Genomic DNA, 12,154 nt, shown 5'->3' on the forward strand with positions numbered 1-12,154 from the left:
AACCCATTTAAGCTGCTTAATGATGATCAAGCAGATCCTAGAGGGTAGCGGTACCATAATACAATAAGAGTTGAAAAGCACAGCTACATGTTCACACATTTTGGATTACAGTAATTCGCATGGAAGCCGGTCTTATTCATCAATACAGCCTTGTCAAGGACGCTGATCAATGGAACTACCAGTATACAGAAATGCCACTACATAGGTGAAAATAGAACAAATACTACTCATCCCTGAGACTATGAGAGTGAATCTGTACACTAGTATAAAAGCCTAAGGGTACACAAAGAAATCCGTGCTGTGTTGAGCAAGTCATTTCCTTATTCGAATCCCAGGGACATCCTTCAGCCCCATTTTCAGTGCGGTCTTCCGGTATATTGCTGGAGGCTTCTCCAAGCCGATCGAAGCACCAAATCGATTTGCTAAGTCAGCAAGCATGGTTTTATCTCTACCTATGTCAGCAATTGAGTTATAGTACCCAAGCCACGCGTGGTATGCTGCTTCTTTGATGCTCATGTCAACAATTTTTATTGAATCGTCAACCTGCATTGCAAAACGTGAATAAAAGTATGACAATGGCTGAATAAGCTGATCAGTGACTACTTAATCACTACAATATAATGGGGCAGCAATTAAACAGTGAACTGAATAGTGTGATGATGACAAAACATCAGAAAGGCTGTTGTGGGCACATGTGCAAGTACCGTTTCAAATGAAGTTCTTGTAAGCATTAACGATATTGCATGATGAGATGGTTATAGGACAAAATAGGCTAGTTCCTAAAAGATAACAAGAACACAAGCTAAGTTAGCAATCTGGACCTTTTGTTTCATCTCCTGACCAATGTCTGGTGCTGGACACTTCTCAATTGGGAGATCACCTATCTCATTCAGGAAATATTGTTCCCATGGTGCAAGTAAAAGAATTCCTTTGCCAGATTTACCTTCCCTTCCAGTCCTTCCAAGCCGATGGATGTAATGCTCTCTATCAGGAGGAACACCAACCTAATCCGAGAACCATGTATGTCAGTACTGCAATACTGAAGCACAGAAGCAATGTAATCATGCCACGCAACTGTAACAGTTAGACGTCAATTCTCCAGTTGCTTAGGCAAATAAATGGTAGTGTCATAAACTTTCTTCAGCTACAATAATCATGAATGGAATTTCACCTGAATCACAAGGGTGACATCTGGATAATTCACCCCACGAGTAGAAACATCTGATGTTACAAGAATTAAGCGATTAGAACCCCGGAACTCTTCAGATATGCGAGTTCTAAAAAGCTGAGGTTTCCTTGAGTGAATTTCCCTGACATTTAACTTCAAATCTCGAAGCATGATATACATAAATTCAGTCACCATGGCTGTCGTGCAGAAAACAATAACCTGAAATTTGAATATTATTAGTAAAACGACACATTGAAGTTCTTACAACTGGTTGTTTGAAGAAAAGGAGATGCAGGACCTTGTAATCAACTTCACGGTCAATATGCTCTCGAAGTAGGTGATGAACCATATGAAAATGCAGCTCATGTGGTACCACAAGACATGATTGCTGAACCTAAGCCCAACAATAGGAGGTAGAAATGGGTCAACAGGAAACAAAATTATTTTCATACAGAGAATAGAAAAGAAGGCTAACAGAGGGCCACAAACTTCTATTTTAAGCTAGACATGATTTACAAATATAACTCATGTATCCCTAAAAAGAGCATGATGGTATAATATTCAAATGGTCAAACTAAAGAGTGGATAATATATGGCTTCAAACATCTATACGTGTGTATCAAGTATCTTCAGAATAGTAAGAGAGACAAATATTTTGAGGAGAAAGAGTATACCTTAGTTTCGTTTTAAAAAAATAAAATAAAGAGTATACCTTAGTTGGGGTTTCAACAGCTCCAAGGCCCACTGTGTCAACAAAAACGTGATCCCTCTTTAATACTAGCTGTGAAACTCTTCGAACCTGTCAGTCACAACTAGCAACCATTACTCCCAGTTTTATGATTGTGGGTATTCATTCGCAGATATAGTATAATATAACACAGATGGAGTTAGACAAAAATGTGGGAGAAGATGGCCCTTGTAAGGACGAAGGCGATGCAAACAACATGTGGGAGAAGATGGCAACATGCATTCGGAAGGTTGCGGCAGAGGTACTTGGAATGACCAAAGGAAGTGGATGCGACTTGAAAGACGCTTGGTGGTGGAATGAAGATGTGCAAAAGGCTATCAAGGAAAAGAAGGAATGCTACAAGCGCTTGTACTAGGACCGGTGTGCAGACAACATAGAGAAGTACAAGGTGGCAAAGAAGACTGCAAAACGAGCGGTGGGAGAGGCTAAGGGGCGGGCTTACGAGGGTCTTTACCAACGTCTGAATACGAAAGGAAGGAGAGAAGGACATCTATAGGATGGCTAGGGCTCGTGATAGAAAGACGAGGGACTTCAATCAAGTCAAGTGCATTAAGGATGAGAGGGAGCAGCTCTTGGTGAAAGCGGATGAGATCAGACAAAGGTGGCAAGAGTATTTTGATAAGTTGTTCAATGGGGAGAATGAGAACTCCACTGTTCGGTTGGACGACTCGTTTGATGACACCAATAGACGCTTTATGCGTAGGATCCAAGTGCAGGAGGTTAGAGAAGCTCTGAAAAGGATGAAAGTGGGTAAAGCGATGGGACCTGATGGTATCCCGATCAAGGTGTAGAGGTGTCTCTGGGATTTAGCTATAGTATGGCTAACGAAGATGTTCAACAATATCTATCGATCGAACAAGATGCCTGAGGAGTGGAGAAGAAGCATATCGGTACCAATCTACAAGAACAAAGGAGACATCCAAAGTTGCACTAATTATAGGGGAATTAAGTTAATGAGCCACACGATGAAGCTGTGGGAGAGAGTCATCGAGCATCGACTGCGAGGAACGACACGGGTATCTACGAACCAATTCGGTTTCATGCCCGGAAGGTCTACCATAGAAGCAATTTTCTTAATAAGACAAGTTATGGAGCGGTTCAGGAGCAGAAGAAGGACCTACACATGGTTTTCATTGACTTGGAGAAGGCTTATACAAGATACCAAGGAATGTTATGTGGTGGGCGTTGGACAAACATAAAGTCCCAACAAAGTATGTTACCCTCATCAAGGATATGTACAGCAATGCTGTGACTAGTGTTCGAACAAATGATGGTAACACAGATTACTTCCCGCTAGGACTTCATCAAGGGTCAGCCTTGAGCCCGTATCTCTTTGCCTTGATAATGATGAAGTGACAAGGGACATTGAAGGGGATATCCCTTGGTGTATGCTTTTTGTGGACGATGTAGTGCTAGTTGATGAAAGCCAGGCAGGAGTAAATAGGAAACTGGAGTTGTGGCGGGAAACCCTTGAGTCCAAAGGTTTTAGAGTAAGTCGAGCTAAAACAGAATACATGAGATGCGACTTTGGCAACGCTGCACATGAGGAGGGAGAAGTGAGTTTGAAAGGTCAAGTGGTGCCTAAGAAAGATACCTTCCATTATCTAGGATCGATGCTACAGAAGGATGGAGATATTGATACAGATGTTTGCCATAGGATCAAAGCAGGGTGGTTGAAGTGGCGCCAAGCATCTGGCATACTCTGTGACAAGAGGGTACCACAAAAGCTTACAGGCAAGTTTTATAGAACGGCAATTAGACCGGCTATGTTGTATGGAGCAGAATGTTGGCCTACAAAAAGACGACATGTCCAACAACTAACTATCGTGGAAATGCGTATGTTGCGTTGGATTTGTGGTCACACAAGGATGGACCGAGTTTGGAATGATGATATACGTGATCGTCTAGGGGTAGCACCAATTGAAGAAAAGATTGTCCAACATCGGCTGAGGTGGTTTGGCCATGTCCAAAGGAGACCTTCAGAGGCACCAGTGCATTGTGGAGTGCTAAGTCGAGATATCAATGTGAGGAGAGGTAGAGGAAGACCGAAGCTGACATGGGAGGAGGCAATTAAAAGAGATTTAAAGGGTTGGGATATACCTAGAGATCTTTGTTTGGATAGGAGTGCTTGGAAAGCGGCTATTGACGTGGCTAAACCATGATTAGGGGCTCGTGTTGGGTTTCAACTCTAGCCTACCCCAACTTGCTTGGGACTAAAAGGCTTTGTTGTTGTTGTTGGAGTTAGACAAAAATATACATATATTGGTGCACAAGCTATGCTGATTATTATACTACCTCTTTTGGAATAGTAGCTGAGAAGAGCAATGTTTGTCTTTGACGTGGCAAGCTATCGACGATCTTTTCTATGTCTTTACGGAAACCCAAATCTAGCAAATGATCAGCTTCATCCAACACAAGCAATTTCAATCTCATCAAACGAACAGAGAATGATGATTTGTTTTCAATGTGATCCAGCAGTCTACCAGGTGTTGCAACTAAAATCTGGAAGGGAAAGAAGGAAACGGAAAATCGTCAGGCTAAAGTAAGTTTTGTCTTGATCTTCAGTAGGTTGATAAATATGACAAACCTGGCATGGATCAGATTCTAAACGTCTCTGATCAAGCTTGAATCTAGTGCCACCAATAAGAGATTGAACACCAATTCCTTCATGGTACTTCAACAAGACATTTGCTTCAGCAGTAAGCTGAATAGCAAGCTCTCTTGTAGGGCAGAGGACAAGAGCAAATATTGGAGATACTCGCTGATTTGTATTGCTCTTCATAGCATTCAAGACTGATTCAATTGCAGGAAGCTGTATATCAATCCATTTTGAATAAATTGGTTGAACAATATGAACATCAAAAGAAACAGAATTTCTGAAACTAATATAATATATCATGAGTGAACATTACCAGAAAAGCTGCACTTTTGCCGGTTCCAGTTTTGGCCTTGACAAGAACATCTTTACCTGCTTATATATAGTATTATAAGTGAGAATTCGATGACTTCTGTGATAACATGTCCTGATAGTTCAGGCAGAGATATAACGGAATGGTATCATAAGGTTGAAAGTCCTAAAATGGAGAAATACTTAAGTCAAGCAACATGGACCATATGCTTATGCTTAAAGAAGATATCAGAATGTACAAACAAAGATTTAACAACCTGACTTCTCGAGAGATGTACATGCATAAGGTTACGAGGGGCAACCTCAACCTCATTCTGACACATATGTTCTCAAATTCTTTTGAACCCAAACACATGTTTTCCTCATATCACAAAGTTCATTCTTTTTCCTTTTTTTGTGTAAAAGAAATGTCTAGAGAAAGTAAAATAAATATAATACCTTCAAGACAAATAGGAAGAGCTGCCTCTTGCACCACAGTTGTCTGTACATATCCAGCATCAGTAAGTGCTTTGATTGTCAGAGGGGAGACACCACACTCATCAAATCTGAAGACAGAAACAACATAACTTGCTGGTTATATGGATGCTATCTCTATTTCAAAGTAAGACAGGACATGCAAAATTAAATTTATTATTCACCAATCATTCATTAACCTTGAGTCAAAAGGAAAAGTACCATGATGTGCAGTGATGAGCAATCTATATTGCCTCCACTCTTTGCATTATTGTTAATTTTTATGTTAAAGGTCAGTGTCATGATAAAACGGTACTCCAGAAGCTGAACTAGAAGATTTCATACATATGATGCACACATTTCGAGAATATTTCATTTCATTGCTTTACCTAAATTTCATGAACCATACAATATGAAGTTCCTAGGCTACACAACAAATATGAACAATAGCATATAATGAAATATGAGAGTGTGACCTTTTACTGGTAAGCAGAGATTCACCCCTGGACTCGTAACGCCTCCTCTCAGTACCCAAAACCTCCCTATTTCTGATCTCCTCTCGCAGCTCTCGGATTCTACCCGCGAGATCATTGCTTTCCTCCTCGTAAGACTTGAGCACCCGCCTTTCCTTCTTCATATCACAGTTCCTGAGAGCAGCACTGCTCCATCTCCTCCTGATGGCACCTGTGTCCTCAGACTCATCAATTTCTGAATCCTCTTCGCCCGAAGCCCCAAACTTTCCAAACCTCAGATTCCTCTTGCGCGCAGATGTACCCTCGTCATCCTCATCTGACGAATCTGGTCTCCATTTCCTGCCAAATCGCCTCGCAGACACTGAGTACAGCCTCTCCTGATTAAACAGCGCCAATGGTGTCTTCCTCCTTCCATTCCCAACCTCAGTAAGGCCTCTAGCAACCAATGGCCTCAGGTCGACACACGGTTGCCAACTCACGGAGCAAGGACTCATCACCGAGTAAAACCTCCTGGGATCAACGAAACCGAGTGGCGCCAGATTCCAACGCGGGCACCAGGGCGCCACCGTTCGGTACTCTCTTCTCGGATTGAACGCGGCCAAGGTCGGCCCCTTTCCCCTGTCTAAAGGCTCCCTCCGAGGCCTCGGTTGCTCCAGAGCGGCCAGGTCCTCCCAGTCCTCCCAACTCGGTCCTCCGCGGGGCCTCCCAGAGTCCAACTGCTGCTGCCGGTGCTGGACACCCGACGCGATCCCAGTCGGCGGCCGCTTGGCGCGGCGGAGGGGTCCGTCGTCCTCGTTCCAGAGGTCCTCGGCGCCGGGCCTGCGGAAGCGGTCGGCGAGGGCGCGGATGTGGGCGCGCGACGAGGTGGGCCCCTCGCACGGCGGAGCCTCCGCGGCGGCGGCGCCCGGGAGGCGGGAGGCGCGGATTTCGGAGCGGAGGCGGGCGAGGTAGAGCTGCTTCTCGTGGCGGAGGAGCCCCCGCTGCTTCTGCCGCGCCAGCTTCTCGTGCATCCTCTTGTACTGCCACTTGGACAGCCCGCCCGGGAACGTGCGCGGCCCGCCCCCCATCGCCGCCTGGGGCAGCGACGGCGGCGCTGTAGGGTTTATCGCTCGCTGCTGGGTTTTGGCGGCGGCCAACGCAACAGACTGTGAAGTGAGAAGAGAAGAGGAAGAGCAGTTAGGTTTCCGCCTTCAGGAGTAGAGCTTGCCGCCTTCTGCACCAGGATACGCATCGCTCTCTCAACTGAAGGGTGGGACCCACGGCTCCGCTTCAACCCCGAGCGAGCCGAAGCCGAGCGCTTTGCTTCCCTCCCTCGCAATCTCTCAGTCTCAGCAGATCCCTCGAGATGGCGGGGGCGGAGGAGGAGAGGAAGCGGGTGCTGGTGGTGGGCGGCAGCGGCTACCTGGGCCAGCACCTCCTCGCGGCGTCCTCCGCCGCCGACCGCCTCGACATCGCTTTCACCCACCACAGCCCCGCCCCGCCGCAGCCGCTCCTCGACGCGCTCCCCTCCGTCCGCGCCTTCCGCGCCGACCTCCGCTCCGGCGACGGCTTCGAGGCGATCTCCGCGTCCTTTGGCCAGGTGCATACGCGTCCGCATTTCCCACTGCAACTCTCTGCTTCATACGAACTTCTGCTCTCACTGATTCAGTGATTAACTGATTGGCGATTCCTTGGCTGTACGTTACATGAATCACGAGCTCACTACTACATTTCTACGATAACAGAGCATACTAACCTGTACCTATTATGTTCAGCCACACGTAGTTGTCAACTGTGCTGCGATGTCAGTTCCTCGGGCATGTGAAATGGATCCACCTGCTGCTATGGCTACCAATGTGCCTTCTTCACTTGTCAGTTGGTTGCTAAGTTTTGGAAATGACGACTCACTTTTGATTCATCTGTCAACCGATCAAGGTACAGTACTCATCACAATCCTTGGTGTAATACGCTGCTACTCAGACCTTTTTTTTATCTGTGGTGCATGTATTTACATCCTAGACTCAAGTGTACAATGAAATATGCCTCTCATGTACTGACAGTTTATGAGGGGGTGAAATCCTTCTACAAAGAAGAGGACGACACAATGCCGGTGAACATGTATGGAAAATCTAAAGTTGCTGCGGAGAAACTCATTATTGAGAAATGCTCAAACTATGCGATCTTGAGAAGCAGCATTATCTATGGGCCACAAACAATCTCTCCTGTGGCAAAATCCCTTCCCATTCAGGTAAAATGCACTCGGTGCTCACCAATAGTGTTATGCTATTCTCCCCCAACTATATGTAGGTAAACTCGTGTTGCTAATGTTTCAGAATTCAAACTGATGCTACAGGACTAGAGCATTGTCTCACTAAGAAAAGTACTTGGCATTTGGATGCAGTGGATGGATGGTGTTCTTTCACAAGGCCAACAGGTTGAGTTCTTCAATGATGAATTCCGGTGCCCTGTCTATGTCAAAGATATGGTGGACGTGATTTTGTCATTGACAAAAACTTGGTTATCTGGTATGAGTTTGACTTGTAGCATTTGTGGAACTCAATCAGTAGCAATAATACTCTTTCTTGTGTTCACTCTATAAACAATTTTAATATGTTCCAGTTTATATATAACGCTTCAATATTAGTGTTTTTCTTCTTAGCAATTGCTTTCCATTGTACCATGGTGACTGACATCAAAGTGCATGCTGCAGATGGCAAAAAAGTCCAGGTCCTCCTGAATGTTGGTGGTCCAGATAGGGTATCAAGACTGCAGATGGCTGAGTCTGTTGCTGTTGTTCGTGGATATAACCCCAGTATAATCAATTATGTGTCTGCATCATCGGTATTGCCTCTGGAATGTAGCATTGAAGCATCCATATATGCCTGTTTAGTGTTAACACATGAGTACTATTAGAACACGGTTATTCAACAAGCATGATGGTTTAGATACAAGTTGGTCTTAACTTTACAACTGAAATAGTATCCAACATGAGCATTGAGGTCGCTTTAAACATTTTGCTTCCATATGCTTATTTTGCCATCATAATATCTTGTAATGCCCGCATCTACCTGTTACCCAGGTTAATCGAGGGGTAGCTTCTCCACCAGACATATCCATGGACATCACCAAGCTAACCCAGATTCTTGGTATCAAGCCAATCTCATTTCAAGATGGAGTCAGAAGTACACTTGATGCAGAAGCCAGTACATGACACTTCCTCAACAGTTTGCTTGAGTTCCTAGGGAGTTGCTTGCATTTAAATATGAAAGTGTGACATAGAAAATCACATTTAATGTGCGAAATTTCAGTAACAGTAAATTTCTGTTGGATCTATGTGAAATATGTAACTTTGTACCTACTAAACACCAATGACATCATCGGTGTTACTGCCTGATTGTACTATACCATTATGAATAAAAATGGCATTCATTTTAAATATTTTTTTCCAGAAGTATGTAATTGTATTGTGCATGTATATTACAATTTACAATTAATGTTACCCTCATATATTTTTTTAGAGTTTTAAGGCTTTGCCCCTGTCTTAGCATTAAGCAAAGACAATTGCATTCAGTTACAGCATTCAGGTGGATCTACCCTCATGTATTTTGTTTGTTTGGTATTTTCAGATTTGTTGCTACCCAATATTTGGCTTTAATTTCTAACCCTACATTGGTAAGTTAGTATTCTATATAGTGCATAACCCTGTATTGGATTGAATAGAAGTGCTTGGTTTGCTACTGCATTACCTATCGGGCAAAATATGGGCCAAGGTGACAATAGTTGTCATATTCACATGACCAATTCCCATGAGAGGTGCATTCTGCTTGTGGCCAAAGCAACATGAGTTGAATCAAACCATTGTCCTGTAGAATGACCTATTCGCAAAGCTAAGTACTGTTACTCCAGAGCTAATCAGGCTTTAACATGTATTTTTATAGTAGGTTTTAGCACCTGTGGCACGAAAAATTTGCATTGCTTTTGACCCTATTGCAGGGACATGAGAGGGGGATGGGCGAATCACATTCACATGTGCCTAAACCTTATAATAGCTAAAGTCAGTACACCAACTCTTTGGCGCAACTCTACCACGACAAGCTTCCTCAGCTCTGCAGAAACTGCAAAATCATATGAACATGCATGCATATATTATACGCAGCAAAGATTGAACCACTGAAAAATTGAGCACTCGGCACTTGCTTTTAAACCATGTTTTCTTCTACCACTTTCTGCACTTTTTAACAGGTCCTGTTGCTGTAGCAAACCCGTTTGTGCTGACAGATATTTGTTGGCACATCATCAAAGCATGACGTGCAGACTGCATCACTGGACAACCTTACCAGGTAAGCATACATATTAAACCTGTGTATGGTATGCCTGTAGATTTCCAGTTAATCTCCAGCTAAAGCAGCAAATGCTCATCAAGGGTACTAAATTTGGTTGCTTGATAATAAATTGCCATTAACCTTTCCTGTAGTGAGACACACTATTAATGAATAACGCAGCAGCACGGATCGATGCAGAGACACATCAATTAACAATCTAGCACATCAAATGGGAATCAATATTGTCCTGTCATGGTTATTTTTTCTTTCCCCTGTTACCAGATCTGTTGAACCTTGCATCGACTTGACCAAACAGTAGACATAGAAAAATTTAAAACTGATGTCTTCTTGGTTCTCTGCCAGTCTGTAGTCAGCTGCCCGTTCCTGCCTCCCTCCTAAAAAGATGTAATTTGGATTTGTGTGTTGTCAAACTTTTAAAATTTAATTAAGTTTATAGGAAATATTATTAATGTTTGTGACCCTAAATAGTTATATTAGGAAAATATATTTCATGATTAATCCAACGGTACATATTCGGTATCATAAATGTTAGTACTCTTTTGTATAAAATTTTGATCAAATTTAAAATTGTTTGACTTTTCAAAAAGTGACTATTGCCTTTTTTTTAGGGGAGGGGGCTGTATTTTGTAGTCACTCTGCTGGTAATTGGAATTTGCAATGCTTAGAACTCGCTTTGGTCCATCACATTGAATTGCCCCATCCAGGTTCAAGATTCTGCCAGGATAATGGCCCCCATACCTTAGTGCCTCTGAATGTCAGCTTTACATTTGACACTTGTGCCTTGTCCCCTGCAGACGCTGCAGTATTTTGCCAGATTAGTAAGATTACTGAGCACTGATCTTGATTTGGATTTCCACCAGATGTGGAGCCTAACCGGTTGGTAGGGATACCAATGGTGTTATGTTAGCTTAAGCTACCCTGCGTTGATACTCTAATCCCAGGGCAGCAGGTCTGTTTTGAGGTGAGAGTGAGAGGGAAGCAGAAGCCATCTCACCTCTCAAAGAACAATTGCTTGTAACTGCAAGCAAAGTCTGCTGGGGGTACCTTTTCAAAGGACCATTGGTTGCTTGCTTGATCAGGCTAACATAATAACATGCAAGGAAACTGTCACAAACAGCCAAGACTGTCAGTCAGTAACCTCTCGGCCTAAGCATTTCTTTATTATGCCCACACGAGTTTCATGAATCTTTCCGTATAGGCCTTGGAGAAAGATACCAGAGCATCCTAGTGCCAAATCTCTTTAGAAGACCCTGACAGCAAAACAAAGAGGGCTGGGGTCTGGGGACACATACTTCGAAGTTACCTAAACCTAACCTAGCACGACCTAGCTCGCTGTTTCACATGGCTACAGCATTGTTGCTGTAACAGTTGAAGTCAGACTTGCCTGAACCCAAAGTTTAACGTACTATTCACTTGGCTTATAAGACTGTCTCCAACAAGCAAGCCATAAACACGACATCCATTTTAGATTTTAGGTCATGCACAGGAAAGGGTCACGCACCCATATCTCAACCCTCTCCAACACCGACGCAAAGGCAGAGCCCCATCCCGAAGCGGAGGACGACCGCACGGCCGAGGACGCCGCCGAGCTGCCTACCTCGTCCGGCACGGCGGCGACCCGTATCCCGAAGCGGAGGACGACCGCCCGGCCCAGGATGCCGCCGAGCTGCGGTCCCGTGCGCCTCCTCCCCGGTCCTCATCCCTCCGTGGCGGAGAAGACGAAGACGCGGCCGCGGGAGTCCCCGACGGCGAAGTACTTGGCGGCCGGCGGCGGGGGATCCGAGTCCGACGGCGAAGTACTCCGCGCAGCTCCTCCAGTAGGTGGCCCGCTCTCCGATGCCCTCTCTCCATTCATTCTCTGCCAACCAGAGCACGACCAACCAGAGCAGAGACAAGAAGCACGCGATTGAACGCACAGCACAGAGAAGCGGCACCGGAGAGGAAGCAAGCGACGAGCGCGCTGTGGCCAGCACGCGAGCGAGCGCCTCCGCTCGGGCGAGCGCATGCTAGTGAAGGCACGGACAAGCGGCACTGGAGAAGAAGCACACGACGAGCGCGCTGTGGCCAGCACGGGGGCGAGCG

At 44.8% G+C, this 12,154-nt stretch overlaps 2 protein-coding genes across 3 annotated transcripts; one reads left to right on the forward strand and one right to left on the reverse strand.

Annotated features, from left to right (window-relative positions):
* Positions 1-66: 66 nt before the first annotated feature.
* Positions 67-6,934, reverse strand: LOC136478437 (DEAD-box ATP-dependent RNA helicase 48-like). Of its 2 annotated transcripts, XM_066476895.1 has the most exons (10): positions 5,754-6,934; positions 5,263-5,369; positions 4,829-4,884; positions 4,504-4,728; positions 4,212-4,418; positions 1,881-1,967; positions 1,467-1,562; positions 1,172-1,387; positions 822-1,004; positions 67-543 (listed from the first exon to the last, which is right to left on the reverse strand). In XM_066476895.1, the coding sequence occupies exons 1-10, from the start codon at positions 6,815-6,817 to the stop codon at positions 313-315; spliced, it is 2,472 nt and encodes an 823-aa protein (XP_066332992.1). In that variant the 5' UTR covers positions 6,818-6,934; the 3' UTR covers positions 67-312. The 2 variants fall into 2 exon arrangements, with proteins under 2 accessions (XP_066332992.1, XP_066332993.1); XM_066476896.1 differs by lacking the exon at positions 4,212-4,418.
* Positions 6,935-7,092: 158 nt separating this feature from the next.
* Positions 7,093-9,159, forward strand: LOC136478445 (uncharacterized). The gene is made up of 6 exons (XM_066476902.1): positions 7,093-7,329; positions 7,505-7,664; positions 7,790-7,977; positions 8,131-8,254; positions 8,440-8,570; positions 8,809-9,159. Exons 1-6 carry the CDS (start codon positions 7,096-7,098, stop codon positions 8,938-8,940), a joined length of 969 nt encoding a protein of 322 aa, XP_066332999.1. The 5' UTR covers positions 7,093-7,095; the 3' UTR covers positions 8,941-9,159.
* The last annotated feature ends 2,995 nt before the right edge of the window (positions 9,160-12,154 follow it).

Source organism: Miscanthus floridulus, chromosome 8 (assembly GCF_019320115.1).
Source record: "Miscanthus floridulus cultivar M001 chromosome 8, ASM1932011v1, whole genome shotgun sequence".
Lineage (NCBI taxonomy): Eukaryota > Viridiplantae > Streptophyta > Magnoliopsida > Poales > Poaceae > Miscanthus > Miscanthus floridulus.

Bases quoted from the DNA above. Each gene is read 5' to 3' on its own strand.
- LOC136478437 (XM_066476895.1), bottom strand. From the start codon at position 6,817: ATGGGGGGCGGGCCGCGCACGTTCCCGGGCGGGCTGTCCAAGTGGCAG. The intron at 1,968-4,211 runs GTAGTATAATAA...TGTGACTGACAG, and splicing joins CAGCTACTATTCCAAAAGAG to GTTCGAAGAGTTTCACAGCT. The intron at 1,005-1,171 runs GTGAAATTCCAT...TTCTCGGATTAG, and splicing joins ATGTCACCCTTGTGATTCAG to GTTGGTGTTCCTCCTGATAG.
- LOC136478445 (XM_066476902.1), top strand. From the start codon at position 7,096: ATGGCGGGGGCGGAGGAGGAGAGGAAGCGGGTGCTGGTGGTGGGCGGC. The intron at 8,255-8,439 runs GTATGAGTTTGA...TGCATGCTGCAG, and splicing joins GACAAAAACTTGGTTATCTG to ATGGCAAAAAAGTCCAGGTC. The intron at 8,571-8,808 runs GTATTGCCTCTG...CCTGTTACCCAG, and splicing joins ATTATGTGTCTGCATCATCG to GTTAATCGAGGGGTAGCTTC.